Source organism: Electrona antarctica (assembly GCF_951216825.1).
Source record: "Electrona antarctica genome assembly, chromosome: 20".
NCBI lineage: Eukaryota > Metazoa > Chordata > Actinopteri > Myctophiformes > Myctophidae > Electrona > Electrona antarctica.
Genome location: NC_136801.1, coordinates 28,554,809 through 28,582,120, shown reverse-complemented (window position 1 = coordinate 28,582,120; position 27,312 = coordinate 28,554,809). Strand labels below are relative to the sequence as shown.

General features: G+C 42.9%; 1 protein-coding gene across 3 annotated transcripts in view; it reads left to right on the top strand.

Annotated features, from left to right (window-relative positions):
• Positions 1 to 27,312, top strand: part of LOC306913460 (collagen alpha-1(XV) chain-like) — a 91,547-nt gene that overhangs the window by 61,254 nt on the left and 2,981 nt on the right. For 2 of the 3 annotated variants that reach the window (XM_079490122.1, XM_079490124.1), the window contains 37 exons: positions 905 to 997; positions 1,245 to 1,374; positions 2,762 to 2,814; positions 3,337 to 3,504; positions 4,335 to 4,361; positions 4,507 to 4,569; positions 4,901 to 4,981; positions 5,486 to 5,545; positions 5,687 to 5,824; positions 8,562 to 8,615; positions 9,101 to 9,136; positions 10,049 to 10,174; positions 12,283 to 12,342; positions 13,056 to 13,091; positions 13,365 to 13,409; positions 14,136 to 14,198; positions 14,460 to 14,495; positions 14,776 to 14,859; positions 15,030 to 15,095; positions 15,279 to 15,332; positions 15,422 to 15,511; positions 16,319 to 16,354; positions 16,474 to 16,527; positions 17,638 to 17,694; positions 18,164 to 18,223; positions 19,008 to 19,049; positions 20,198 to 20,225; positions 21,433 to 21,501; positions 22,189 to 22,217; positions 22,525 to 22,620; positions 23,053 to 23,197; positions 23,801 to 23,865; positions 24,622 to 24,750; positions 25,349 to 25,396; positions 25,584 to 25,646; positions 26,059 to 26,256; positions 27,085 to 27,200. In XM_079490122.1, the coding sequence (XP_079346248.1) occupies positions 905 to 997; positions 1,245 to 1,374; positions 2,762 to 2,814; positions 3,337 to 3,504; positions 4,335 to 4,361; positions 4,507 to 4,569; positions 4,901 to 4,981; positions 5,486 to 5,545; positions 5,687 to 5,824; positions 8,562 to 8,615; positions 9,101 to 9,136; positions 10,049 to 10,174; positions 12,283 to 12,342; positions 13,056 to 13,091; positions 13,365 to 13,409; positions 14,136 to 14,198; positions 14,460 to 14,495; positions 14,776 to 14,859; positions 15,030 to 15,095; positions 15,279 to 15,332; positions 15,422 to 15,511; positions 16,319 to 16,354; positions 16,474 to 16,527; positions 17,638 to 17,694; positions 18,164 to 18,223; positions 19,008 to 19,049; positions 20,198 to 20,225; positions 21,433 to 21,501; positions 22,189 to 22,217; positions 22,525 to 22,620; positions 23,053 to 23,197; positions 23,801 to 23,865; positions 24,622 to 24,750; positions 25,349 to 25,396; positions 25,584 to 25,646; positions 26,059 to 26,256; positions 27,085 to 27,200 (2,798 nt within the window). The remainder of the gene's footprint in view (positions 1 to 904; positions 998 to 1,244; positions 1,375 to 2,761; positions 2,815 to 3,336; positions 3,505 to 4,334; positions 4,362 to 4,506; positions 4,570 to 4,900; positions 4,982 to 5,485; positions 5,546 to 5,686; positions 5,825 to 8,561; positions 8,616 to 9,100; positions 9,137 to 10,048; positions 10,175 to 12,282; positions 12,343 to 13,055; positions 13,092 to 13,364; positions 13,410 to 14,135; positions 14,199 to 14,459; positions 14,496 to 14,775; positions 14,860 to 15,029; positions 15,096 to 15,278; positions 15,333 to 15,421; positions 15,512 to 16,318; positions 16,355 to 16,473; positions 16,528 to 17,637; positions 17,695 to 18,163; positions 18,224 to 19,007; positions 19,050 to 20,197; positions 20,226 to 21,432; positions 21,502 to 22,188; positions 22,218 to 22,524; positions 22,621 to 23,052; positions 23,198 to 23,800; positions 23,866 to 24,621; positions 24,751 to 25,348; positions 25,397 to 25,583; positions 25,647 to 26,058; positions 26,257 to 27,084; positions 27,201 to 27,312) is intronic. The other variant, XM_079490123.1, reaches the window with a different exon arrangement.

Genomic DNA, 27,312 nt, shown 5'->3' with positions numbered 1-27,312 from the left:
AACTGCAATACCGCAATAAGCCACTGGAGGTCGCAATCTACCATGTGCTTTATAATGGCTGAGAAGCATTGAGGCTCTGACTCTCTCAGCCATTTGTGAGGGGCGCTAGCCCCTCCTATATTCAGCTATAGTGTAGATTTTCGTCTTAAACAAACATTAAATTCCCATTGACAATGAATGGAGAATTTACGTCATATGTAGACGAGCAAATCGGCTATTTTTGTCCTACACAAAGATTAAAGTCCCATTGACGATGAATGGATGATGTACGTGTACGATGATAAGAGCGCTCCTCACTTCAAACGGGAGTGATTTTTGGTAAAGCAAACAATTTTTCAAAATGTAATTATAGTAAGGGTAAAACAACGTATATAGTTATATACACAACGCATATATAAACAGTGGAGAAAAAAGGGAGAAAAAAGGTGCAGCGTGTTATTTCTCCTGGATTATGGACATCTAAAGTGAATATGTGCCAGTGTCCTTGGCTTTGTTCAACACACATTTGTCTACGTTAGTTTACTGTGGATTATGAGTTAAAGTGTCACACATTGTATTTTGTAAATGTATTATTTCTATCATAGAGCCCCAACTAAGGACAACATGAGATGACTGTGTCTTCACTGTCAGCGCCCCTAGACTTCAGAATAGTGTTCAGGGAGGCTCAATCAAGCTTCTTTTTTAATACATGTCTGAAAGCACACTTCTCTAATAACACTTGTATGTTATTATTTCATGTTCTCTCTCTCTCTCTCTCTCTCTCTCTCTCTCTCTCTCTCTCTCTCTCTCTCTCTCTCTCTCTCTGTGTGTGTGTGTGTGTGTGTGTGTGTGTGTGTGTGTGTGTGTGTGTGTGTGTGTGTGTGTGTGTGTGTGTGTGTGTGTGTGTGTGTGTGTGTGTGTGCAGGCCTCAGGCTATGGTAGTGGTGGTGATGATGAGTATGAAGACATGGAGGTGGATGAGGTGAAGAAAGTAGTTGAGGAAAGAGAATATACTATGGTGAGTGTACACGCACACACACACACACACACACGCACACACACACACACACACACACACACACACACACACACACACACACACACACACACACACACACACACACACACACACACACACAATTGCACACGCACACCCACACCCCAACATTGTACATACATTTTACCCTCTCTCTCTCTCCCTCTCTCTCTCTCTCTCTCTCTCTCTCTCTCTCTCTCTCTCTCTCTCTCTCTCTCTCTCTCCGCAGCCCCTCCTAGAACCAGAGCTCACTGACTCCAGTCCGGTCAGAGCCCCGCCCACAGAGGTGTCGCTAGGCAACGATGATGAGGATGCTGAGGAGACATCAGGACAGGAGGCGGGGCCGACCTCAATGAGAGGTACGACCAAAAAAAACAATGTTAAACATCTCTCAGTGGTTCCCAAACTTTTTCATGTCAAGGACCCCTAAAATGATACTCATAATCCGGCGCACCCCCCCATTTGAAAATATATGCCAAGGACCCCCAAAGAGAAGATTTTGACGGCTCTAGCAGTGATTTTCATTTTCATTTCAAGGGCTCCCGGTTTGACCTGAGTTAGGCTAATTAGGCATTTCTATCTCTGAGACCCCAATTTGTATTGTAAAATCAATGTTAATTTAACCCTGAGAGTTCCATTTGTACACTCTCAGAGTTACAGAACCATAAGGGTCCATTTGGTTCCAAACTATCATTTAGCTGGGGAGCCCCTGGAACTCCCTCAAGGACCCCTGGGGGGTCCCCTGACCCCACTTTGCGAACCACTGTTATACCGTAGTCATACTATAGTCATCTTATTTCTAACTTTTCCCTCGATTACGATTAATGGCAAAAATAGCTGATCTCTTCAATAATGTAATACTGTATATAATATGGGGCTTAAGTGCTTAATCAGACTAATCGATTTGGTCACTTATGAGAAGCAATACTTTTCATTGTCGCTTCATAAAAATAGATTAAACTTGCTTCTTGATTATTTGATTAAACTAAATGACCTAGATTAAGTTGGTTATTGCTTCTATTAATGAGGCTTAATTGCCCAGCCCTATAGTCATCATTCAGGCTCATTTTGTCTCTCTCTTCCTCTCCCTGTCTCAATTAGCCCTTCGCTAAGTCCCTCCCCAACCCGTCCTTCTCCAATAGGCACGTTAGCAGCGAGGAAAAACTCTAGTAAACTATGCACTGGACAAATTTGCATGATATTATTTAAATAAACTAGAAATACGAGGAAATGACAGAGGGAGAAAGCAACTTAAACGACTACCGAACAGGAGTTTTCATGTTGCACGGTAAGACTACGGTCATTAGTATTATTGCCATCACTTGGGTGGGTCAGGCGTGTAACTTTCCCGACCTTAAGCCGTGTATATGTTCAACAACACAGCCATGCAAAACATTGACAACTATGAGGTGGAGAAAGCTTGACCCTCTCTCTCTCTCTCCCCCTCTCTCTCTTGAAGAGAGGGGGACTCTCTTCAAGATGCCTGAGTGTCCAAGTTGCTCCTTTACACCTGACGGGGGAGTTACCCTGGTTGGACATGCGCGTGGAAGGAACACGTTATTCCAACCAGTTCCTTTCCCCTCCATCAGGCGCCCCGGCTGGCCAGGGGGAGGCAGTTTAGAGACCAGGATTACTGCATGTTTTTTGTGAGGGTACCTACCCTAGTACTGTTTCTTTTAACCTGCTTACTGTGTCCCTCAGCCACCACAGCAGCACCATCTTTAACCTGCTTACTGTGTCCCTCAGCCACCACAGCAGCACCATCTTTGACAAGCCGTCCAACCAGTAGACCGCACACTGTAAGTAGAAATTAATTTGTTATTTATTAGGTTTTTTCTGTGAAGAAAATAAACTGAAAATAATGTATTTTGTAAGATTTGTATTGAATCTATAATTAATATTTTATTTAAAAAAATCACACCCGAGTGAAGTGAGGGACGCTCTCATCATCATCATCCTGACGTAAAATAGACACCATGCCTATTTGCTCAGACACTATGACGTAAAATTCTCCATTCATTCTCAATGGGAATTTAATGTTTGTGTAGGATAAAAATAGACACTAAACTGATTTGCTCAGACACTATGACTATTCATTCATTCAATTCCCATTGAAAATGGGAATTTAATGTTTGTGTAGGACGGAAATCTACACTAATAGCTGAATATAGGAGGGGCTAGCGCCCCTCAAAAATAGTGCAAATAGAATAACTACAAGCTCAGGGCCGCCAAAGAAATATGGAGATACAAGGTTTCTGCCCGACAGCAAAAAGTCAATCAAACAATCAATCAATTAACTATGGAGCCCTCTCCCATTGCAGGTGACTCAAGGACAGAAGGGGGAACCAGGAGAGTCGGGTCCTGCTGGACCTCCGGGACCGGCAGGCCACGGCCCAGTCCAGGAGAGAGGGGAGCCAGGGCCCCGGGGCCCGCAGGGAACTCCAGGACCTACAGGGGCCCCTGGAACCTCTGGGAACGACGGACAGCCTGTATGTTTATTGCGAACTATGGAATTGCGCATTTCCCATGTCATAGTAAATGCGACCTGCTGTCGCAGTTAAGCCCATATATGGAGATCCCTGATGTCATCAATATTGGCCAGCAACTCTACATCTGACCTCAAACCTCAAACCCTTAGATCTCCATATATGGATATATGTCAGAAACTGTTCTGACATTCCATATGTTGATCCTTCCCCATCCATCCTTCCTCTTCGATGTCTCCCTTTTGACTTATACCTGTCCATTCAAATGTCAAACTCTAGACGGGCCTGCCCCAAAGTTATTAGTGCAGCCGCGCCCGGCAGCCGGCGAAAACTAGAGTTCTCAACAGGCCCACCAGTCCATTCAAACTCTAGACGGGCCTGCCCCAAAGTTATTAGTGCAGCCGCGCCCAAAAATTAAGCCCCGGCCCTACCTGGGCCCTCATCAAACCCTGTACACTCAAGAGAATTTCCCCGCTACCACCCTTAGATCTCCATATGGAGCTCACCTGTTGTGGCATTCCATATGTTGATCTGACCTCATCAAACCCTGTACATGCAAGACATGCTCCTTATATGGCCAGTACTGAATTAATTCCATGTTGATCTGACCCCCCATGCCAAAGCGCTAGCGTCGCCCAGCAGTCTGCCGTCAACGAGGTGGATGCGTGTGTGTGTGTGTGTGTGTGTGTGTGTGTGTGTGTGTGTGTGTGTGTGTGTGTGTGCGTGTGCGTGTGCGTGTGTGCATACGTGCATGTGCTTATGCGTGTGTGTAACTCATCTATGTAAAGAATTGATATCCGAGTCAAATATTTGTTCTGTCTTCTTTTTTCCAGGGCATGAAGGGTGAAATTGGAGTTCCAGTAAGTAAATGTTTTAATTGTTGTTGAGCCCTCAGGGCTGTATACTAGTTACTTTTCCGTTTCCGCTCTACATTAAACCTTAAATACAGTGAATACGGATATGCTGGAGGTCAAGTGTCTTCCTTAAAAGGTGTTGTTTCTTTAGGGTGAAACTGGGGTTCCAGGATTCCCAGGGTTGTCAGGGGAACCAGGACTTACAGGTGAAAAGGTACAAAAACCGAATATAACTACTTGCACTTTTACAAACAAGCAGACAGATATATATATAGCAGACAATATATCGTTGCTGTCGGGCAGAAACCTTCTTGAATATGAATGCCCAACTTAATCATCTAAGAGCAATTAAAATAGTAGATGTACAGTCTCACCAAAACGTGTTGTGAGCTTATGATCTACTATTTTCACTATTTCTAAAGGTTTTTTCAAATAATAATAATACAAAAAAAGGTTTTGGACAAACAAGGTTTCCACCCGACAGCGACCATCTTGTATAGATAAGACCAATAATGGAACGTCTACCCTTCTCTGTCTCCTTACAGGGTGACGCTGGCGTTGGCCTACCTGGCCCTCCAGGCCTACCAGGACCTGCGGGCCGACCCACCAAGTCATCCAGGTTCTCTGTAAGTCACTCACATCGTGACCCGTGTGCTCCTTAACGCTGTTGTCCGAGCGATCGGTTGGTCAGTTGATCGACAGCCTCGGTATACCCAGGCTTTTTATCTTCGGGCTCAAAAAGAAAGCCTGGGGAAAGCAGCTTGGACTCCTCATGCATGGAAGGAGGCATGAGGTCAGTCCGCTGCACCCCCAGGAAGTGTAGCGCCCAGGATTACATTAGATAATTGGCACTGGGTGAAAAGTCTGGGTTGCAAAATCGTGGGAAAAAATTATATATATATATATATATATATATATATATAAAGAAAGCCTGGGGAAAGCCATTGGAAAATCTGGGGGCGGCGGAGGGGGGGGGGGGGCGGCTGGGGCGGGCGCTCAGATCAGTGAACCAATACGATCCACCGGCTATTTTCGCTGGTCTCTAGACCAGAAATCACACATGCTGGGGCAGGCTAGTGTCGATCGACAGCTCATGTGGCGCGTGTGTTTGTGACTGTGTGTTTCATCAGGATGCGTTGGAGGGTTCAGCAGGATTTGATGACTTTGACAGTGATGCAGAGATCATCAGGGTGAGAACCCCCCCCCCACACACACACACACACACACACACACGCCATCTATCTTTCTCTCTTGTAATCACGTTTTCCTAACATAACATGGTGCCTCACATCTCATGTTAGTATGGTATATGTCTGTCTTAATCTCTGTAGGGACCCCCAGGTCCACCCGGTACCCCAGGAATTCCAGGGCCCCCGGGGACCGCCCCGTCTGAAGGCGTCGTACCCGGACATCCAGGGGCTGCAGGGAGAGATGGAAAAGACGGGGAGATGGGAGCGCCCGGCCTCCCTGTAAGTTCAACAGAAACACCCCACTTTACTCCCTTTCTCAGTGTTTGTAGTGATGCAGTGTATTGGTGCGTTCACACGAGGCATTATGCAAAGATGCAAAGATCACAGCATATTTGTCTTTTTGTATATCTGTTGCTCGCACGGTCGTTGATGTCATCAAGCGTGCGTCCGTAGAGACGTGTGTCTCTACGGACAACTGCGCTGACGGCGAAAATAACTTTATCCTCCAGTCCCATGTTTTTGTCAGCCAGAACAAGGTGAAAAAAAGCGGGGTGGGGGAATAAACAAAAAAACGAATCAATTTGATTGGTTCTGTGTCATTGCAGCTACAGTTGTATAGCTTTGTAGCTTTGCATCTGGAAGTTGAACGCAGCTCAGCTTCAATGTGTAGCTTTGTATCTTTTGCAGCAGCTACAAGCGTCGGATTTGCTTCGTGGCTTAATTCACGTCACTGGCTTCCATTGAAAATGAATGGTAGACTGTATCTTTGTTTGTGCCCGTGTGAACGCAGCATATGTGTATGTATGTGCATTGTGTCTAGTCATGCAATGTATGTGTATGTGTGTGCAGTGTAGTCATGCAGTGTATGTGTATGTGTATGTGTGTGCGGTGTGTCTAGTCATGCAGTGTATGTGTACACTGTACAGTATGTGCATATGCAGTGTCAACACATCTGCGCTGTTAAATAGGTGGCGACTGACTGGGGACAGATTTGCCCATCCTGCAACATTTGATAAGGGGACGCCCGCAACGTTGCTTGCCGACAGGGGACATGGTTTACGATCCCGTCCCTATCGGTACGCAACTTGAAGCTGAAGTGGACTTTGCAACGTTGGGCGTGGCCACACTCGCTCGCCTGCGGCTTGCTTGGGGGTGCCTCATGTGGCTCAAGTCTGCTTCAGACAGACTGTTTTAACAGGTTTTTAGCAGAGTTGTCATCCTCTCTACAAGTTGAGTTTGAGATTTGGTTTTTTTTGGGGTACCTGTCACGTCAAATGTTGCAGTATGGTCAGATGTTGTCCCAAGCCGTCACAATAGTAGTACTTGAGAGTGAGAATATGTTGGCAGTGTGTGTAGTCTTGCAGTGCATATGTGTATGTAAGTGCTTGTGTTTGGTTGTTAGTCAGTGCTGACCCAGTGTTTATTTTCAGGTGATTGAGGACTGGTTTAGTGGTTCTGGGTCTGGTTCATGGTCTGGGTCTGGTTCATGGTCTGGGTCTGGTTCTTGGTCTGGGTCTGGTTCGGGTCAGGTACTATGTTCTGGTCCCATCAGATCTACTGGGACTAAAAGACAGCATTTACCCCCAACTGGTTAAAACTGGCATGTTGATCCACAGCTTCCACAGCTTTTCTGCTGCCGCTTGCTACATTACGCAATGTTGGATCATCAACACACTGTGCATGCGTGCTTGTGCGCACACATGCACAGTGTCTGATAGTGTTATTATGTCTGATATTTATCAGACATAAGAAAGTGTCTGGAGTGCTCCAGAAGAGGGTAATGAAGGTGCTCTGTGGTTGCGGACTCAATACGTGCAACAAAATAAAAAAACTTTTCAGATATTTTTGAAAAGGCTTTTTTTCAGACAGCTATTTCATCCTTGAAATGAATACAAAACTGTAATGGGAATACAACCCACGTGTCGCGTCCCCACGGCCTTCTTCAGTGCCGCTCCCTTTCAATGATGAAATAGCTATCTGAATAATAGTGCCTTCGTTTCTTCCTTTGTTGTACAATATTTATCTTTGAAATTTAGTGGTGTAAAATTCACAAGTTAAAATAATAAATAAACTAATACACTAGTAAAGCACAGATACTCTACTAAGATTTACTTAACATTCAGTTACTGGACTTGTTTTAAAGGGCAATACACTTTAGTAGGGGTGTGGGTTGTGTAGTTATACTTGCCCTGATGTATTGTAACTCCAAAGGTAGGCGAGCCGAGAAATCGAAAATAGTTACTCCATTGATTAGAAATTGATCATTCCAAATATGCTCCTCATTGACAGCTACTTACCACAGCATCACAGGATAATGATGCGTCAGCCATGACGTACATGTGTCTTTATCATAGCATACAGGCAGCAGGTAGCCTACTGAAACAACTTTCCATGGTCTGGTCTCTTAGCAACAGCAACAGTTGGGGGAAATCTGTCTTTTCACTGCAGCTTTTCAGCAGCTTTTACTAACTGTGTGAATGGGTAATTGGAAAAGGAAATAAAAGTGCTCAGACAGTACAAGATGTTCTGACCTACATTATATGAAGTTTGTAAAATGTAAAACAATGAGATAAAGTGATCAACAGTTGGACAAGTGCTGATGGACAAGCTCATGGACCTACCATAATGGTGCAAGTATTGACATAGTTCAATATAGGGCTTCAACTTTTCAGTTTTTTCAGCAAATATATTGTTTTTTAAATTAAATCATTTATCTGATTAGCCTTTTGTTTTTTAAAGAAAATTGCGTAAATGCCGGCAGTTGATCTACAAGCTAGTGAAAATTGCAAGCTCCCAACGCATTGCGTGATAGCAAGTTCTTGAAACGTTGCACTTACAATATAATGGCATGCCCAAAATAGACAGTGTATTAATCAATTGTTTTAGTAAATGAGCAATTATCGTTTATTTTCTATAATCGATAATGAGTTAGTTAGTTAGTTAGTTAGTTCCATTAACCGCTGAACCTCTCATGGCTCAATCTGAGAATATTAAACTACTTATTGACCTGTTGCAGGGTGCTGATGGCAATGATGGAGACCCCGGAACTGCTGGAGCTAAAGGAGACAAGGTGAGACTGACGCCAATCAGTTTGTATTAGTGTTCATGTCAAAATCAGGTGCTTTTCTTTTTTTCCCAAAAATCTTTTTATTGAACTTTTCACTGATAAGACATCTCAGGGGCAGGTAGACACAGTAGTAATCATGATCTCAGATCCCATTCCTTCCTTATATTAGGTAACATGACAGATTAAAGCTAATATAACATACGACCTGAGGTCTATTGTTTGCGTGTAAACGGTACCAAGATAAATAATGAAGTGACTATGCTACTGAACACCCCAAGCCCCTCTCAGATAGTAAAAGACATTTATATTTTCTCCTCTTCATATCCAAATTTGATAATAAGCCAATTCCCAGTTCCCCTGCCTCTCTGAGTGGTCCATCTCTGCTAACCCCCACAGTAGGTCATTGGGATGGTGAAGAAAATCAGGTGCTTTTCTAGAATGGTGGAGGTGGCTGGCTAATGATTGTTCTCCACTCTGTATATTAACAGGGAGATCCTGGTGCGACTGGGCCATCCGGACCAAAGGTACTGTGCAGCTGTGGAAAGAAATCTGCATACCGTCTTCAATGCTCCCAAATTCTTATTAAAGACAGGACAAAAAAATACGTTTCTACCTGCTAAAAACAACTCTTTAACCGTTGGTTGTACAATCAAAATGTATTTTTCTTTGGAATCCTTTGACCACGATGAAACTGACCACATAATTCTGCCTGACAAGACTATTCATATTTCAAACCATATACCGTAGGATTGGAATATGGTTCAAATCGGATTTCACAATAATCTGTTTCCACGTGGTATTTTGCTGTTCAGATTTGATCAAAACAATAGGCCAAAATCTGGGCTGCCATTGTGAATTTAGCCTAATTCGGTAACTCTACTCAGTCCTCTCTCCTTCTCTCTCTATAACACAAGATACCATGTACCTGTCTAAATACTTCCTTGATGTCAACAAAGTTCACACCCACAACACGGCGGCACAAACAAGGGACTAAATTATTTTCGCTCCTATGCCACCAAAAGGTGGAACGCCCTACCAACATCCATTAAGACATGCGAATCCCTTGACTCCTTCAAAACCGCTCTCAAAGGGCACCTACGGATGGCTGCCATTCGAAACTGGCCCCCGTAAAATCTGAATCCCCCCACCCCCTTACTGTATATGTTTCCTTTCCTCCTTTTTACCACCTCTAAATGTTCTGATGAATTGAAAAAGGTGGACCCTGTTGTAAACAAGTGTAATGCTTTATCAATGTGTCGTCCACAGCAACAGTCTTTGTATTGAGTTGTGCTTTCATGTGAAATGTACCCATTCTGCAAACTGTTAATAAATACTTCAATGAATCAATCAATCAATCAATCAATCAATCAATCAATCAAACTCTCTCTCTCTCTCTCTCTCTCTCTCTCTCTCTCTCTCTCTCTCTCTCTCTCCAGGGTGAACAAGGCCCAGCAGGTTTCCCAGGTTTGCAGGGCACAGAAGGCCCAGAAGGACTGCCTGGCCCCAGGGGTCTTCCTGGCCCTGCTGGTCCTCCTGGACGACCTTTCACCTTTGACTTTGAGGTACAGGCCAGGGCTGTTTCAACTAGTAGTGAATTTCCAAACCTATATGAATTTCTGACAGCGTATACATACTAGACATAATAGCTAGCTAACCTGGCAGCTGACCAACATTCAGCTCTTAGCTCGGTTATTAAAGGGATTGTGACATAAAAAACAGTTTTTGTAATTTTTCTTATTTTCTTTTTAGGTTTTCTGAGCTCAATTGCACCCAAAAAAAACCCTGAACTTTTAACATTCAGTAGATTTTCTGTTATCTGGGGTTATCTGGCTCAAACAAGTGCTCTGATGTGCCTGTGGACTGTGAGGTAAGAGTCCACATAAGAATTTGCCAGCAGATGTCACTGTTGAAGGCATTTTGCCTGTTTTCATTGCAGCTCAAAAGGCTTCAGAACACACAGAGAAAACCCCAGACCACAGAAAATCCACACAATGTTCAAAGTTCAGGTTGTGTGGGTGAAACATAAAAAAAACATAAAACATAAAACATAAAAACGAAAAAATAAGAATAAATGAAAATTAACGTCACGAAACCTTTAACCTATATTCCACTGCACCATAGAACGGTTCTGAGAATGCCATCATTGAGGCACCCCTGCCGACAGGATGCACTGAAATTCACCCCAAATGAACCGGAAGAAAATCGCCTATAACTAATGTGGTGAATGTCACTTTAAAAGTCATCAGAACAGCGTTAATATTGTAACCGGGAGGTAGCAACGATTTTTTTAATGAGCCCTAGCATCGACATTCTGTTCATGGCCCAGCAAATAATTTTGTAAATACATTACAATAATATCTGATCCACATATGCTAGTGATTGTTCCAAGCTCAATTGTATAGTTTCCAACTAAATGGACCCTTAAAAGGAGTTACCTCCGTCTCCGAGAGTGACATTCTCAGAGTTATCAGGTTCCGTGGGCTACATTTGCATACCAAACTGGAGATCCTTTTAATTAACTCTACTATCATGCCAAAATAGAGAATGTACACCCACCGTGAGAATGTTTTTATCCATGTTGGGAGTGCTTCACAGACATGCGTTTCATAAAGTTTCTCTCCAGTCCATATCTAAATAGAGTCCTTGAGCTCCTATTCAATGAAAGCTTGTTTATCTCTGTTAAAAAGGGAGTACGTCTGTCTGTCTCGCCACCCGGGTGTTTTTTATCAGCTAATTTTTATCAGCTAATTCAAGGATGTGGCCTTCACAAAAGGATTACTGCAACTTCTGCAAGTATTTCTATCTGCACCTGTGCCATTTGACACACTGTTCTATCAGTATGCATTTGAAACAAAAAAATATATATTTTGTAACTTTTATAACAATACATGAATAGACATTAATATATTGGTTATTGTATGAGACAGTTTGTCAAAGTTTCCGATATTAAAAATAAATGTGATGGTTGTCTGGCCCATCATCTGACCCGAGGCCAAACCCCTGGAAACCATTCCTAGCTGGCATGGTTTCCTAACCGTCTGCAAAGTTGTCAAAGTGTGCCCTTAATGATGTTAGCCTGGCTATAAGCCCGACCGAATCAGCCGTTGGCAAAAAAGAATTGCCTGCCGGCGGATTTCGGTCTGGAGAGGCTCAATTGTACGCCCATTTCCTACACCAGAGAACTGGTGTGGCCAATCGGGGCATGGTATGCAATATGGGCGGGCTTTGGTACAGTGACGTTCAATGCTTGAGACCTTTGACTGACAGTAGCTCTGACCAATTGCGTCAAAGAGAAAATGTTTGAACCCGCCCCCCGGGAAACAAGATCCATACACAGCATCTCCAGACTCAAATACCACACGACAGTGTGATTTGAGTCTGGCTTATTAGCCAGGCTATAATGATGTAGGTATACCGACCATAAGGCTCTCTGACCTACTTACTTACTTACTACTTAGCTACATCAAATGGAGCCTATGGTAACTAAATGATAATATTAACCAACCAACTGCTTGGTTTAGAAGATTGTCTCCTAGCAACACAAGAGCATTTGGCCAAAACCTTCGAGTCCTTCTAATCCTTCTAACAATCTTTTCAGATTCTGTGGCGATGCCTTATTTCTCAATATGACGTCCAAAGCTCACCATTAAAGCCCTGTGTTTGTTTTCAGGATCTAGAAGGCTCCGGCAGTCAGGGTGTCTTTGGAGACTTGCTGTCCAAAGGCCTACAGGTAAAACAAACTCAACAAAAGTTATATATTATGACCTATTATTGTTATTATTACACATATTCTATGATTCAGTTCATGGAAGTTTTCCTTCCACCACTGAGTAAACTGGTCTAAACAGGTCTTTCTCTCTCGCACATTTATTATATTTTATTTAATAAATAAATCAAAAGCTGGTTTTATGTCTCTCTAAAAAACATATTTTGTCATAATTTTCGATTCCCAGTGCCCCATGGTTGCAAAGGTGCCCTCTTAAATGCTTGCATAGTAGACAAAACATGATAAAGTAACCTCTACGGTGGCCAAATGTGCATAGTTAATGTGTCATTCAAAGTTCTCTCTAGGGTGTCCTTCCAATGGAGAACACGTGATAACGTGCCCTGTAGGGTGTCCAGTTAATGGAGAAAGCAAGTGTCCTCTAGCTGCCCATCACAATATATAAAACAGGATGAAGTGCCCTCTAGGGTGCCATGCCCTTCCAATGGATGAACATGAATGCAGGGAATGGCAGGTGTTTTATAATAGCCGTGTGTAGTAATTATATACTTTTAAGTGTGACGATTTAATCTTCACCTGGTCTTGGAACACCTTAAATACATCATAACTTTATGCGTGCTCGTGCCCCACATTTATCATTTTGAGTCCACCATTAGTTGAGCACTATTGTTACTAAGTTCTACATTTAAAAATACCACTTTGGATTTGTTTTTCTGCAGGGACCTGCAGGGAACCCTGGCCTTCCAGGACCCAGGGTAAGATTTATAAACTTTACTGACACCAGAGACCTTGTAAAGCTGAATACATAGCTTTAGTATACATTTCAGTGTGTGTGTGTGTGTGTGTGTGTGTGTGTGTGTGTGTGTGTGTGTGTGTGTGTGTGTGTGTGTGTGTGTGTGTGTGTGTGTGTGTGTGTGTGTGTGTGTGTGTGTGTGTGTGTGTGTGTGTGTGTGTGTGTGTGTGTGTGTGTGTTGTGTGCGCGCGTGCACGTGTGTACTATCCATCATAATTGTCTCTCTCTTTACCAGGGTAAAGATGGAACAGATGGTCTCCCAGGGAAACCAGGAGAAAAGGTAGGCTCATTTCTGTTTCCTTATTCATACTCAAAATTGCATTGCAGTGTGACGTGTCAAATTCGGCAGAGCTACTTAGACTTGTAGTTGAGTAACATTTGACCAGGAGTATATCTGTACAATGACTCAAGTACTGGGGTTGAGTACTATGTCCAACACTGCACGTTCTTGTATTTTTGGTGAGCAACACCAGCACGCAAGCAAGTAAAGCAGGGGTCTCTTGTTCCTCACTCTTTCCTTCCCTCTCCCCTCATGGCCGTGGGAAGATATTTACAGTAGGAGGTACTGAATGTTCAGTACGGGATGCGCGCGGGTTAGCATGCTTCGCAAAATGTGCGTACACAGGCATTTTTGCGCATTTTCACGTGGAAAAATGGCTTTTACTTTCCCTTTCCACACGCATGGGGGGGGGGCTCCAGCCCCCCCAGCACCCATACTTCCCTCAGCCAGGCTCTGTCCTCTTTTTCTCTCTCTCTCTCTCTCTCTCTCTCTCTCTCTCTCTCTCTCTCTCTCTCTCTCTCTCTCTCTCTCTCTCTCTCTTCCTCTTCCTCTCTCCTCCAGTGTTAATATTCTGACAACACATTTTGATTTCGTTTTAGTCTCTCTCTCCCTCTATCTGTCCTGTTTCTCTTCCTGTCTTTCTCAGCATGGATTTCTTGCTAATGATGATGAGTGGTCCGTGTATTTCAGTTGTAACTTGTCGTAATTTCGGTTTGCTTCCTGTAGGGGGAGCCAGGTGCTACAGGACAACCAGGGTTCCCTGGGCTGGATGGACTTCGAGGGGCAGAAGTAAGTGGAGGGATGGATGAGAGGATAGATACAGACACTGATGAATGAAGACAATTATAGGTGAAATAAAGGATGCCATAAAGGATGGCTCAGTGTAAAAATAAATAACATGGATGGAAGAACAGAAGTAAAACTACTATACAAATTTGATAAATGAGCTTTCGAATGAGACATCACCACGAGAGTCTTGTGTACAGTCAAATACAGGTCAAATACATGTTTACAGTTTAATATTTGCTTGTTCTTGTGTCATCTCCACAGGGATCGAAGGGGGAGAAAGGTGATGCAGGACAAAAGGTAAAATCAATGTTAACATTCTAATTTTTTTTTATTTGAAGTGGTTCATTTTCATTGACCGGATTCAGTTCACACCCCCATAGTTTTACCTCATCATAAATCTTAGCTCTGGCATTTAAACAGCCAGTTGCAGTGAATCATTTGTATAAACTATGAACCATTTCTAAACCTATTCTACTAGGAACTTGACTTTATGATAGATTTACATGTAGATACTGAACATGTGGATAGATTTTGAGTTCCAAAGATACCAACGTTGAAGGGATCTTCTGTGTGACAGGGTTCTCCAGGGCAAGATGGCGTCGGTGTTCCCGGCCCTGCTGGGCCCCCCGGGCCCCCAGGACCCATCATCAACCTCCAGGATGTAAGTAACAGTTGCTCGCAGCCACTTCAACAGCATGATGCCACCTTAACCCATTTAGGCCTGATGTCAAAATAAAAAAAACGTCTTTACGATTTTTCAAAAATAGCAGACCTACAAGCTATATGTTAAGTTTGTTAACAATGTTAACTTTCCTTCATCTGCCTGTCCAGCTCCTGCTTAACGACACAGATGGTGCATTCAATTTCTCAGGGATTTTTGAACCTCAGGGACCAGCAGTGAGTATCCACCGCAGACTTCATTTCTTAATCATAACTTAGATTCATTATTAATTCACCACAGTTAAACATGTTCTCAAAACCAATGTACATTGTCAATAAGTGTAGATACTTGAAGTATGTAGTACAGTAGCAAGGTGTACACAAGGAACATTGTGAGTGACGATACTGAATACTTTGCAGGGGCCAAAGGGGGACATTGGGTTGCCAGGCATCCAGGGACCTCAGGGGTTAAAGGTCAGTGTGTTTTCTTACCTTTGGCTCGTCCGGACCGTTCGTCCGTTCGACACTTAGTTAATTTTATATTATTTTGTGTGTTTGTGCAGGGTGAAAGAGGGGAACCAGGCCTCGTCATCGCAGCAGATGGTTCTGTGATGTCAGGCCTTGAAGGAGCAATGGGGCCTAAAGGAAACAAGGTGCTTATCAATATATCAATGTAGATATATCTCATTGGCCGCTGCTGTTCATTGAAGCAATGTGTCATCGATAGGCGGACGTCATATTTTGAGTTGAATTCCTTTTCTTTTCTAAACCTGTGATTGGCCTCATGCTGTGTTCCTCACAGGAAATCACAGTAGCCTACCCGCTCTCAATAATGGATGTATTCAAACTGTCAAATTTAGATGACTTCGGTTCGGCATTCAGTGGTAAAGGTGACGGAGGTGTGGACACTTTTTACATTTACCTAGCTAGCTGTGATCGACCTGTCACTCAAGTTAATCATATGACTACCTGCCTCTCCATCCTGTGAATGGCAAGTAGTCCATTTGAATTGATTAAATGGTGCATTTATATAGTGCCTTTATCCAAGGCGCTTTACATAGATTGTGCATTACATTCACCCAATCACTCACACATTCATACACCGATGATGGAGGAAACCATGCAAGGCACCAACCTGTTCAGCATCTTGCTCAAGGACACTTCGACACTAACTCTGGGGGAGCCCGGGTTCGAACTGGGAACCTTGCAGTTCCCATCCGGCCACTCTACCCCTGAGCCACCGCCGTTTCACCATTCTGCTCAAACTGGGGAAATGAACAGAAGTTTGAAACTAACCAAAGTGCTGTACAGGTCAAAAATAGGCATGAACAGTGAGGATTTGCAGTGTGTCATCAGTTCATATCAACCACCAGCCAAGAACTAGTAAAGCTTAATCATGAAGTTGATTTGATACTAGAGAGAAATGAATAAATAAGTTGCTCATTGTGTTCTGTCTGCAGGGAGACGTTGGTGTACTTGGACCACCAGGTCCTCTGGTAAGTCTTTAAGGGCAACAGAATCTTCGCTTTGCATGTTTGTAATCAGTTTTAACTTTTTTTTTTAAATACACCAACACAATGTTTTGAAACTAGTAATCACTGTTTGTTTTTAACAGGGACCTATCGGACCAGCTGGACCGAAGGGAGAATTTGGCTTTCCTGGCCGTCCAGTAAGTACTAGTCACACAATAAACAACACATTTTATCCCTGTTGATTATGATACAAACTGTTGCAACCAACAGAAACCAACATTACAGCTTCATTTACATTTTAGGCAGGCACGTTGGAGTCAGACTCCAGTCATGTCTCCTGTTTATGATATATGATTTGATATGATATAGTACTTTATTGTCAGCAATATGTCCACAGCTCAGTCTAGTCCTGCCCAAAATCCTGATTAAGGCTCTTCAGTCTGACCTTATTGTATGCTATGGATGGATAGACATACCGTAGTCTGTTGCATGTTTTATGAGCATTCAAGCTCTGGTACAGTATGAGGACCCAATGGGTGAGAAACATATTAATAATTGCTGGGGTACTTGAATGGGACAACACATGGCTGGTTGAAGGAGGCTGTTGCATGGTCAAGATCACTTTTTTTCACTAAATACAATAAATGCACCAAAGTCTGACGTCAATATCGGCAGAGGGCGCAAGTCCACAGGTTCATGTACTTTTTATTTGCATTGTAATCGCCATAGGGAGATTTTAGATCGCCTCATATAAGAACTGTGTTTGAAAAATAAATATGTCATCCTGGCCGTTTCACTCATATAGATATGAAGAATCAACTGACTGAGAGAAAATGCTAATGTTACTGCTGCTGAATTTGTTAGATTTTTGCTAGAAACAGACTGTATAAAATATGAGTGACTGACTGTCATAAACGATACAGAGACACTTCCCTGACAATATCGCAGAGACTGCTTGTTTATTTTTGGACCACAATGCTTATATGAGACGATTTTAAGATGACCCCATGTTATTCTCCATCGAAAAATTACTTCCGTGAACCAGGGGATGAGCGAGTGACGTCAGGACTTCGGCGCTCTATTAGTACTGGTTATAATGGTACAGGGCATATGCCATGACTGACATGTAGAACACAATGGACATAAAGATGCATTGGAACGGGGAAACAAGGTCAATATAAGGCAAGACAATGCAGTAATCTTTGGTCATCTATCGACTGGTAGATGCACTTGGGAAGAAACAAGTAGTACGATTAGTGTTTTTACACAGTGATGCTTTTTGCCTGACGTCTCTTGTCTTTGAACAGGGTCGGCCAGGTCAACTGGGACCTAAAGGAGAAACGGGCGAATCCTCAAGCCTGCCGGTGAGTCATCAGCCAAAGCCCTAACTAAACCAATAAATCAGCTATTCCCAACCTGTGTTAAGGGGTCAGATGGGTGGGCCGCAAATGCTATTAAGAAGAAGTGGGCCCTGGTCCAGAAAACGTTGGGAGCCACTGCAATAAATAAACATTCCAAAATGCATCTGTGAACGTTTCGCATGAAATTATTCATATACCGTAGTAGCGTAGTTGATGCCTCTTTCATATACAGTAGGAGCCTATTATTTGAGTTGGGGGGAAAAAAACAACCTGGTTCAAAATAGAAGCAGTCTTTTGTTTCTTTAGAACAGTAGAAAGACAGGAAGCTGAGGGCAGAGCAACACAGGCCTCCAACTGCCATCAAACTATGCTGGACACACACAGCCCCAATTGTCCTGTGACCCACTTTTTGACCCATTTATTTATTTTAAGTTATACATGTTTCTGTCTTTAATTCTCTCTCTCTTTTCAGGGTCGCCCTGGCCCACCTGGTCGCCCAGGTCGCCCAGGACCGTTGAACTGTCCCAAAGGAGTAAGTGTATTACACATGCGAGCTTGACACACACATATTGTCATTTGTGTGCTTTCATACTTCCCTCCTTGCATTCATCCATATCTCCCTTCCTCCAGCCATCCACCCCCACCCCCACACACACACACACACACACACACACACACACACACACACACACACACACACACACACACACACACACACACACACACACACACACACACACACACACACGTCACACCCTTTACAGATACCATTCATCCCTCCTTCCTTCCCTCCATCCACCCCTCTCTCTATACTCCCCCATACATCCTTTCCTGTACGTATAGGCTTGTTTTTCTTGACCACGATTGTGAGAATGTAATTTAGATCAAATATTATTTAAACAGACGCTGCTCGGTTCATTGTTTACTTTCAATATACAGATTGTTATTTTGAGTTTATAGTTTAGACTGGTGCCAAGTTCTTGGGCACCACACTGTCTCTCTGCATTCTATACTGCATTCTGTACCGGTGAAATGTATATCCTCTGTATATCATATTTTCTAAAAGTGGGGTCTGGGGACTCCCAGGGTTCCTTGAGGGGCTTACAGGTGGACCCTTCCAGGTCTGTAACTCTGAGAGCGTACAAATGGAAATGGAACCACATGGACCCTAAGAGGGTCCATTTGGTTCCATTTGTACGGTCTCAGAGTTATGGCGGTCCTTGGAATTAAAAGGTTTGAGAACCACTTCTATCCACGTCTATCTCAAAGTGATGTCATTCTTCACTGTCTCCTTCTCTGTTGCGTGTCCTGTGTAGACCGTGTTCCCCATCCCTCCCAGACCCCACTGCAAGAAGACCGTAAGTAGACTTGTAGAACAATGGATTAATCTTCTTTCAGCCTTTTATATAGCCTGTGCTCACTCTACAATTACAATTACAATTATCCGTTAGACATACACAACTCACATTCACAATAATTCATTGAATTTGCAATGACGATACATGTTCAAAATATTGTGCAGCCGGAGAGACTTGTACTCCATGAATCACCGCGCAGATGGCTGGACCTTGACCACTGAACGACCCCAAGATTGCAGAGTGCAGACTATTATTGCTCATGACCAAATGTAGTTTGGGGTGGCCTTAAATGGCCAGTCATCTGGCATGTTTATCTTAATTGACTGTGTCTGTGATTCACTGTGTACTTGACTTTACTGCCGACCAGTTTCCAAAACATACAGTGGTTTGTTTGGAGGAAGCCAAAGTTTTTCCATTCAATTCGGTGTGGTATAAAAACTAGCTTGCAGGGACTTGATTTGAGATGACACACACTGACACGCTTTATTGTGCTGTCATTGGTTTTCTGACATTTCCGATTGCATTGTGTTTTACTTTACCAAGTGGAGAAAACATCGATTTACAATGTTCTTCTTTTATTTTGCTCTTTCTAAAATTTTGAGTAGCCCATTATTTGTGTACCCCCTTATTCTCCCCAATTTAGTCGTTATGCCAATTAATTCCTCAGTATCCTGACTCACCTGCCAGTGAGGAGGACAGATGATGACACATCTTCCCTTATGGGGGTCCATGGCGCATCATCTTCTTTGATGGGGCCCTAGGGCCAAATACATCAAGGGGGTCCTTGATGTGAAAATGTTTGGGAACCATTGTTGTGCAGACACAAGCAGCGAAATTGACGTACGGCCTTGGTGGCCAGTGCAGCGTCTATGTATGTCTATGTTGCATGGTGACAGTCATGGTTCCGTATACATTTTCTCTTGCCGAATAGACAAATCTATTATGTCACCGGCACTAACGTAATTTAGTCATAACTTAGCACTGTTGTTATTCATACAACTGTAGGTTGATCAAATCATTCATTTCACTGTAATCGTTTATCTGAAGCATACAGATAGAGATTGAGATAGAGAGTGCTTTGACTTAACTGCAGGTTTTTTGTTTTAATATTAAACATCCTTTAATGTGTGTTTGTTTCATTTCCACAGCTGACCCCCAATGGAACCATTGAAACTGGTAGGTTGGAATATGAACCCTTTCTGTGTTTTGGGTCGTGAGGCATTGCTTCTTGTGTTTCATCTTTCAATTTGAAGTACATATACATTTTTGTAACAAATTTGATGGCAATCCACCTAGATTTTGAGATAAGTAAGTGAGTAAGCCTTGCCGAGCCTATCTCCTGTATTTGTAGCGTGAGGCAGTTTGATGTACAAGTACACCTCCTGGACATGACGCTAGTATGTCATAGGGACTAAGCCCCAACCCAACCCTTGATGCTGAGTGCCAAGCAGAGAGGCACTGGGTCCCATTTTTAGAGTCTTTTGTATGACCCGGCAGGGCATCGAACCCCGACCTCCCAGTCTCAGGGCGGACATTCTAACCACAAGGCCACTGAGTAGATTTTGAGATACTGTTGGCCTGTGGCTGGTGTTAGACGGAACTCACGGAAGGCCTTGGCGAGACCTTATTACGGTGCATCTTCCAGGGAGCATGAATACCCTCAGCTAAAGCTAATGGAAATAGGTCTTAAATAGGTTTTTGCCTTTAGGTGGCGCTATAGGAAAGGCAATGGGGTCCCACCAACACCAGTAGGGTTTGGCAGCAAATTCCCTGGTAGTCTAGAAAATATGATTTTATATTTTGTTGCTGTCGGGCAGAAACCTTGTATCTCCATATTTAAAGGTTTTGCCCCTATAGTGGGACTAAAGTCTCACCTGGAGTTGCAGGGCTTAGAGATGTTTCTTGATCTTTCTTGCCTCCCTGATTTCTTGAGGTAATGTGTTCCACAGATTACGGGTGTAACTGATGAATGCAGCTTCACCAATTATCTTCTGGGTTTTAACTGTAATCTCTAGTAGACCTGCCAAAGAAGATATAAGTATTCTCGGGGGCCAATGTAGCAAAATTTAAAAGTCAACTCAAAATGAAACATGGAGCCAAATGCAAAGTAGCCTGCAAGATTGGGGTGATGTGCTCATATATTCTGGTTATGGTTAGCAGTCTAGCTGCAGAGTTTTGAATTCATGATTGCGGCCCCTGTAAGGACTTCTTGGGAAGACCAGTAAATAAGGATAAAAATGTGCAAAAATGATATAGGTTATACATTTAATATTATACATAAATATATAAGAATATAATAATAGTAAGTACAATTTTCTTCCATAGTATGTGTTATAAATTGGATTATGAAGGATATTTGCTTACGGTAATTCCTCCCCTGCAGGGAACTGTCAGACGGGTGCTAAGGGAGATAAGGGAGAGAGAGGTCTGCCCGGATTACCTGCTCCACCAAGTAAGTCAACGCTTTTATATTTGAGGCCAGCGGTTCCCAACCTGTGGGCTTTGAGGATCTTGCAAGTGCCCCCCCCCCCCCCCCCCCTTCCCCCCAAATGCCCCCTCCCAAACACTAAGAATTTATTGATAATATAACAAAATGTATCTAAAAAGGTATACTACATTAATTCCATTGATCCAAGCTGGAACGCAGCTGATTTATTTGATCGTTAGAATAAACATGCTCTGAAAATGCCCACAGCACATGCGCGCGCGCGCATGTGTTAAAGGTGAAAGGAAGCTTCTGTATAGGAAAGGAAACAGCTTCAGTATAGAAGCTGTTTAAAACAAATTAATTCTTCCCCTTCTTGGGCTGGAGATCAATCCAGCTGCACTAAATACCCTCTCCCAGGCAGCAGGTAGGTACTGTAGGGCTGTGTTTAACTTGAGCGACAAGTTGATTGCAGAGAATATGTAGAATGGCCCACATCTCGAGCTGAAAATGGCATATATGCATCCGCCAACATTACCGCCGACTGCCTGTGAGTCATTTCAGTTCAGAGTGCTTTAATGCATCCTTTGTTGAGAGCAGAGTGCTGGGATTGGAAAACAAATTTAACTTCAAAGCTATGTGTTAAAAAGTGACAAATAAATAAAAATGGAAAGAAATATTATATTATAAATTATTTGCTTTGTCTCCTGTTAGATCATGTGGGTCCCTTGGATGCCAGTTTGGTAAGTGTGAAAAAAGATCCCTTCAATAAAACATTTTAACATTTATTTATTTATTTATTTACTTTTTTTTGCTGCCTGACCTAGGTTTAGGTAAAGAAAAACTAAACTGTGTTATTTTCTGTGTGTGTGTGTGTGTGTGTGTGTGTGTGTGTGTGTGTGTGTGTGTGTGTGTGTGTGTGTGTGTGTGTGTGTGTTTGTGTTTGTGCGTGTGCGTGTGCGCGTGCGTGTGCGTGTGCGTGTGCGTGTGCGTGTGTGTGTGTGTGTGTGTGTGCCTGTGCGTGTGCGTGTGCGTGTGTGTGTGTGCCAGCAGCAGGGAGAGAAAGGTTACCAGGGCATCAACGGAGAGAAGGGGGAAGCTGGGTTACCGGGCCATCCAGGTATCCCTGGGCGACCAGGGCCAGTGGTGAGTCACAATTCATCAAAACAGAAGACATTCATATTTCATCCAATCAGTACCCATTTATCAGCTTTAATTTGATAGTGTTCCAGTTTCAATTTTGTCTGCTCATTTCTTCTTTGTGTCTTCCAATTTCACTTGTTTGTCCTGTAGGCTAATTATGGATGAAATTGGTATATTTACCAAAGAGCTGAAGACAAAGAGGCACTCTATTATTGCAGAATATAGAGCAATGAAACACTTATTTTAACAAAGAAATATCACTTAAGGTCCACATTATTATTATGACAGAATATTACAGAATATCTGGAACGCGTTTGAGACCCACTCCCACTTGAGGTCACGGGAGGGGGGGGGGGGGGGGGGTTCTATCCACACAGGTGCAGACAATCAATATACGCAATATACGTAAGCTAACATTTGAACTGTGTTTCTCAGGGACCTAAAGGAGACTCTGTGGTGGGGCCTCCGGGCCACCCCGGGGTACCCGGCTCCACAGGGATTCCAGGCTACGGCAGATCAGGTACCCCTGGGCTTCCTGGACCACCCGGCCCGCCCGGACCTCCGTCCAGATACGGCTCAGGTATTCAGCCCTGCGTTAAAGTCGACAAATCATGTGGCAACCCATTCAGGACGGAAACCCCTTTTGGTGTTTTAAGCATTATGTTATACTTTAGCTATTTTTTTTTAATCGTGAAAATGTGGCGCAAATCTTTGAATATATATTCTTTCACATCAAACGTTTTTAACTCAAATCTTTGCTTCTGGGGGTCTCTGGAACAGAATACTTTCAGATGGAGATCCGCGGCCAAATACAGATCATTCTGGGGGTCCTTGACATGAAAAGGGTTGAGCACCACTGACATAGAAACAGAGGTTTTTCCTGAAAACTGATTTAGAAGACATTTGTAGAATGGGTTAAAAGGCAAAATAAGAAAGAATAGCGTAGTTGCTCCACCTGTATCGGCGCGTACCAAAAATAGCCGATCTACAATCTCTACAAGACGTCACGGCGCGGAACATCGCAGCTTGTAGAAAGGCGATTTTCAGTCGAGTCAGGCAATAATCAGTCAAGTGGATCAGTGATCTACAGATGTGGTGGTGGTGTTTTTCCGTCAAGTCAGTCAATAAACAGTCAAATGGATCAGTGATTTACAGATGTGGTGGTGTTGTTTTTGTTTGACAGCTGTGACCATTGCTGGACCTCCTGGACCTGTCGGACCGGCTGGACCTCCCGGTAACTCTGCTGGTGTAAGTGAACCTGCTAATTATTATTATTATTATTTGTCAATCAGGACTAAGAACATATCGTTGCTGTTGGGAGGAAACCTCCTGGCATAAATCAGTGCTATTGAACACCCTTTACGTCTGTGTGTTGTTTCGAAAATATTGAACCAATGGAAAGTAGTAAAAAGTGCTTTGGACAAAACCTCTTAACTCATGGACCCTCATAATGTCTGCTAACAGCAACTAACTCCACCACCTCTCCCCCTCTCATGGAAGTAATTGACAATATATATTATAAAGTTACCACACCAACTTTGATGAGGCAGTATTGCTCTGTTTTACAAATATAAGGTTTTCTTTATTTCCTGAAAAATGTATATTTTTCATTTCCTCCCGACAGCAGAGATATCCAAAAGGGCGGTAGAAACGGAATGGGAAAACATTGCATTCGCACTCGAGTCTGATTCACATATAGATTGTAGTTTTAAAACGTCCTGGTAAGGACGTTGTAAAACTTGCTGCTTTACCATAATGTCCATAACTTTTGACTCAACCACCGATCTGACCGACTTCGTTCCATGCACCACATTCCCTCGTATCCTCTGCGATACACGTGCCGAATTTGAAGTTGATCGGTCGGGCAGTTCTGTGTATTTTGTGAATCTATAGAAGCATATGAAGTGTTCTTTTAACAATATTGGCTGTTCTTTTCAGTAGTGATGGGATTTTATATGATAGTGTTGGCTTTTGTAAACGGTCCCGTCTCTTGTTGTCTCTTAGCTGCGGACGTTCGCGACCAAGGAAAGCATGATGCAACACACGCTCAGGGACGCGGACGGGACTCTGACCTTTGTCTCCGGGACAGCAACGTTGTTCATCAAGGTTCCTCAGGGATGGAAAGAGATCCAGGTATAGTAATGCAATGGAGCAAAAGAATTTCAGCAACACATGGAATGCAGAAAAAACTACTTTATTTAGAAACGTACACATTCCAGCATATGGCCTTCATCAGAGTTGAATTGTTATTCGCCATTTCTTGCAACCTTCACATTTATTTTTTTCAAAGTAGCTGAACATCGCAGCACACAATCAGATCCACAATCACCATTCTAGCACGGTATACAGCGGGCAGCAGGCAACGCTCACTCAGCTCTGAAAGCAGAGCCGCATCGACTATAAAATAATTGTGTCCATAGAGAAATGTTTTGGTTTTAGATAGATGAAAATAAATTGACTTTTGAATTATGCTGCCAGCTTAAGTGCAGGGACAGTACCAAGATGAATTATAAGTGGGTTATTAGCTAATTATGATGACTGGTAATATATGTCTTTATACTAACAGCTTCATCAAGTGCGTTGGCTGGTCAGTCAGTCTATATATTTTGCAAACATAAATTTATATCAACTTTATTTATTATATGAATTTAGGCTTCGACCAAGTACAAACATGGTAACAGACATGCATATGTACCATTGTAATGTTCCTGCTTTGTGTTTCTTTCCATAGCTTGGCAATCTGATCTACCTCCCAAATAACATTATTCCACAAGATGAGGTATTGTACATGTTCATTTAATGGAACTTAATTCCCAAACATTGATTAATGTAGAACTGTTTCCAAACCTTGAGAAACTTTTTTTGGTATTTTAGTTGTATTGTTTTTTTTTTTTGTTTTTTTGTTCACTTAACATGTTAATTGACAGCCAAAGTTTGAATTACATTTTTCTGTTGTACATGTTTAGCCTCGACCAGCACAACACACAAGAGGTGACGTAATGGAAAGAATACCTTCAGTTAAAGACAGGGTGAGTCCCAAAACACTGTGGCTTTCCTCATCTGTTTTTATTTTATGCAGCCCAATACTTCTGGATCTTGACCCCCAAACTGATGTGTATTTGGCCACAGACCCCCATTTGAAAATATTTTGTGCCAGGGAGCCCCATAATAGAAGACTTCAGAAAAAGGTTATAGCCGATATACAAGCTCACAATGTGTTGCGATGCCACATGTTCTGAGCTATTTTCGAATAGCCTAAAGCTCAAATAGGACTAAAGTGCTTAAACTCTTCCTCGTTTTTCTGGGGACCCCCTGGAACCTGTGCCCTATACCCCACTTTGAGAACCAGTGACGTAAAGCGATATATTATACTCAACAAGACCCAAAGTGTGGTTGTTCAGACAACACTATGTGACGCCAGCCTTGCTCTGTCCCTCACAGCTGAACCTGGTGGCCCTCAACCAGCCCCACTCCGGGGACATGATGGGCCTGGACACCGCCGATCGCATGTGTTACGAGCAGGCCAAGGCCATGGGCCTGCAGCCTAACTACCGCGCCTTCATCTCCTCCCACAGACAAGACTTGGTCCACGTGGTCTACCCTGGCTTCCGCAGCACACTGCCCATCACCAACCTCAGGGTAAGGGGGATTGGTCTAGTGCTAACCTCTTTGACTGCCTTTTGTTTGTTTGTTTGGTTTCTTGATTTGTAATGTTGCGCAGGCAATTATGAGTTATGAGTAATGGAGGAGTATGAGGGAATAGATTCAGTCTAAGCCCCTGTAGTAAAAAACTAAACTAAACTCTCCCCATGGACTAATGACAGTGACAAGAACAACAACCTGGTGTAGAGCGTTCCTGGTCAAAACATTTTAAAGCTGTTTTTAACTCTGCATCCTCTCCTTCATTTTTTTGAGTGTTCGGATCTCTTCATTCCCATTGATCCATTAAGCACCGTCCATCAGTTCACTTTTTAAATGTTTTATTTTATCTCCTTTGAGCACTTCTTTGTTTTGTTTTTCTACACAAGGACACTGTTGGTAATTTTTATAATTTAGCTATTTTATGTTTTTACAGTTGTGTAGAGGTCATCTGGTTATTCCAATCTTTTATTTTAATGATATCCCAAAGGTCCCAAAAACATTCTTGTAAAAAAAGAAGTAATTATATATTTTTTTCTTTAAAACCTTTGTTTAAAATCATTGTGATACTGATACATAGAAGCGTATAGTACACTACAGTATGTTACTGTAGTTCCATTGATCCAAGCCAGAAGCTTTGATTGATAAATTAACATTAAATTAACATGCTGGCTGCCATGTTAAGTGGTCAAATGGGTGGGCCGCAAATGCTTTTTGAAATTTTCAAGTGGGCCCTATGATCCAGAAAAGGTTGAGAGTCTCTGTTTTAACACACCCAACAACTGTGTGTATCTCTGGTTTGAACCCTGTGCCTATGATTGTGTTCAGGGAGACGTGATGTTCAGGAACTGGCAGGAGATGTTCAACGGCATGGGAGCACCCATCAACGCCAGGATCCCCATCTATTCGTTCGATGGCCGGGACGTACTAGCAGACCCCTTCTGGTCAGTTTAATTTGTCTGGCTTTCATTGCTTGTAGATACGCTATTTGTGCACACCGCGATAGTATATGTGGTTAATAATCAGACTAATACATGTAGTCGCTCATAAACAATG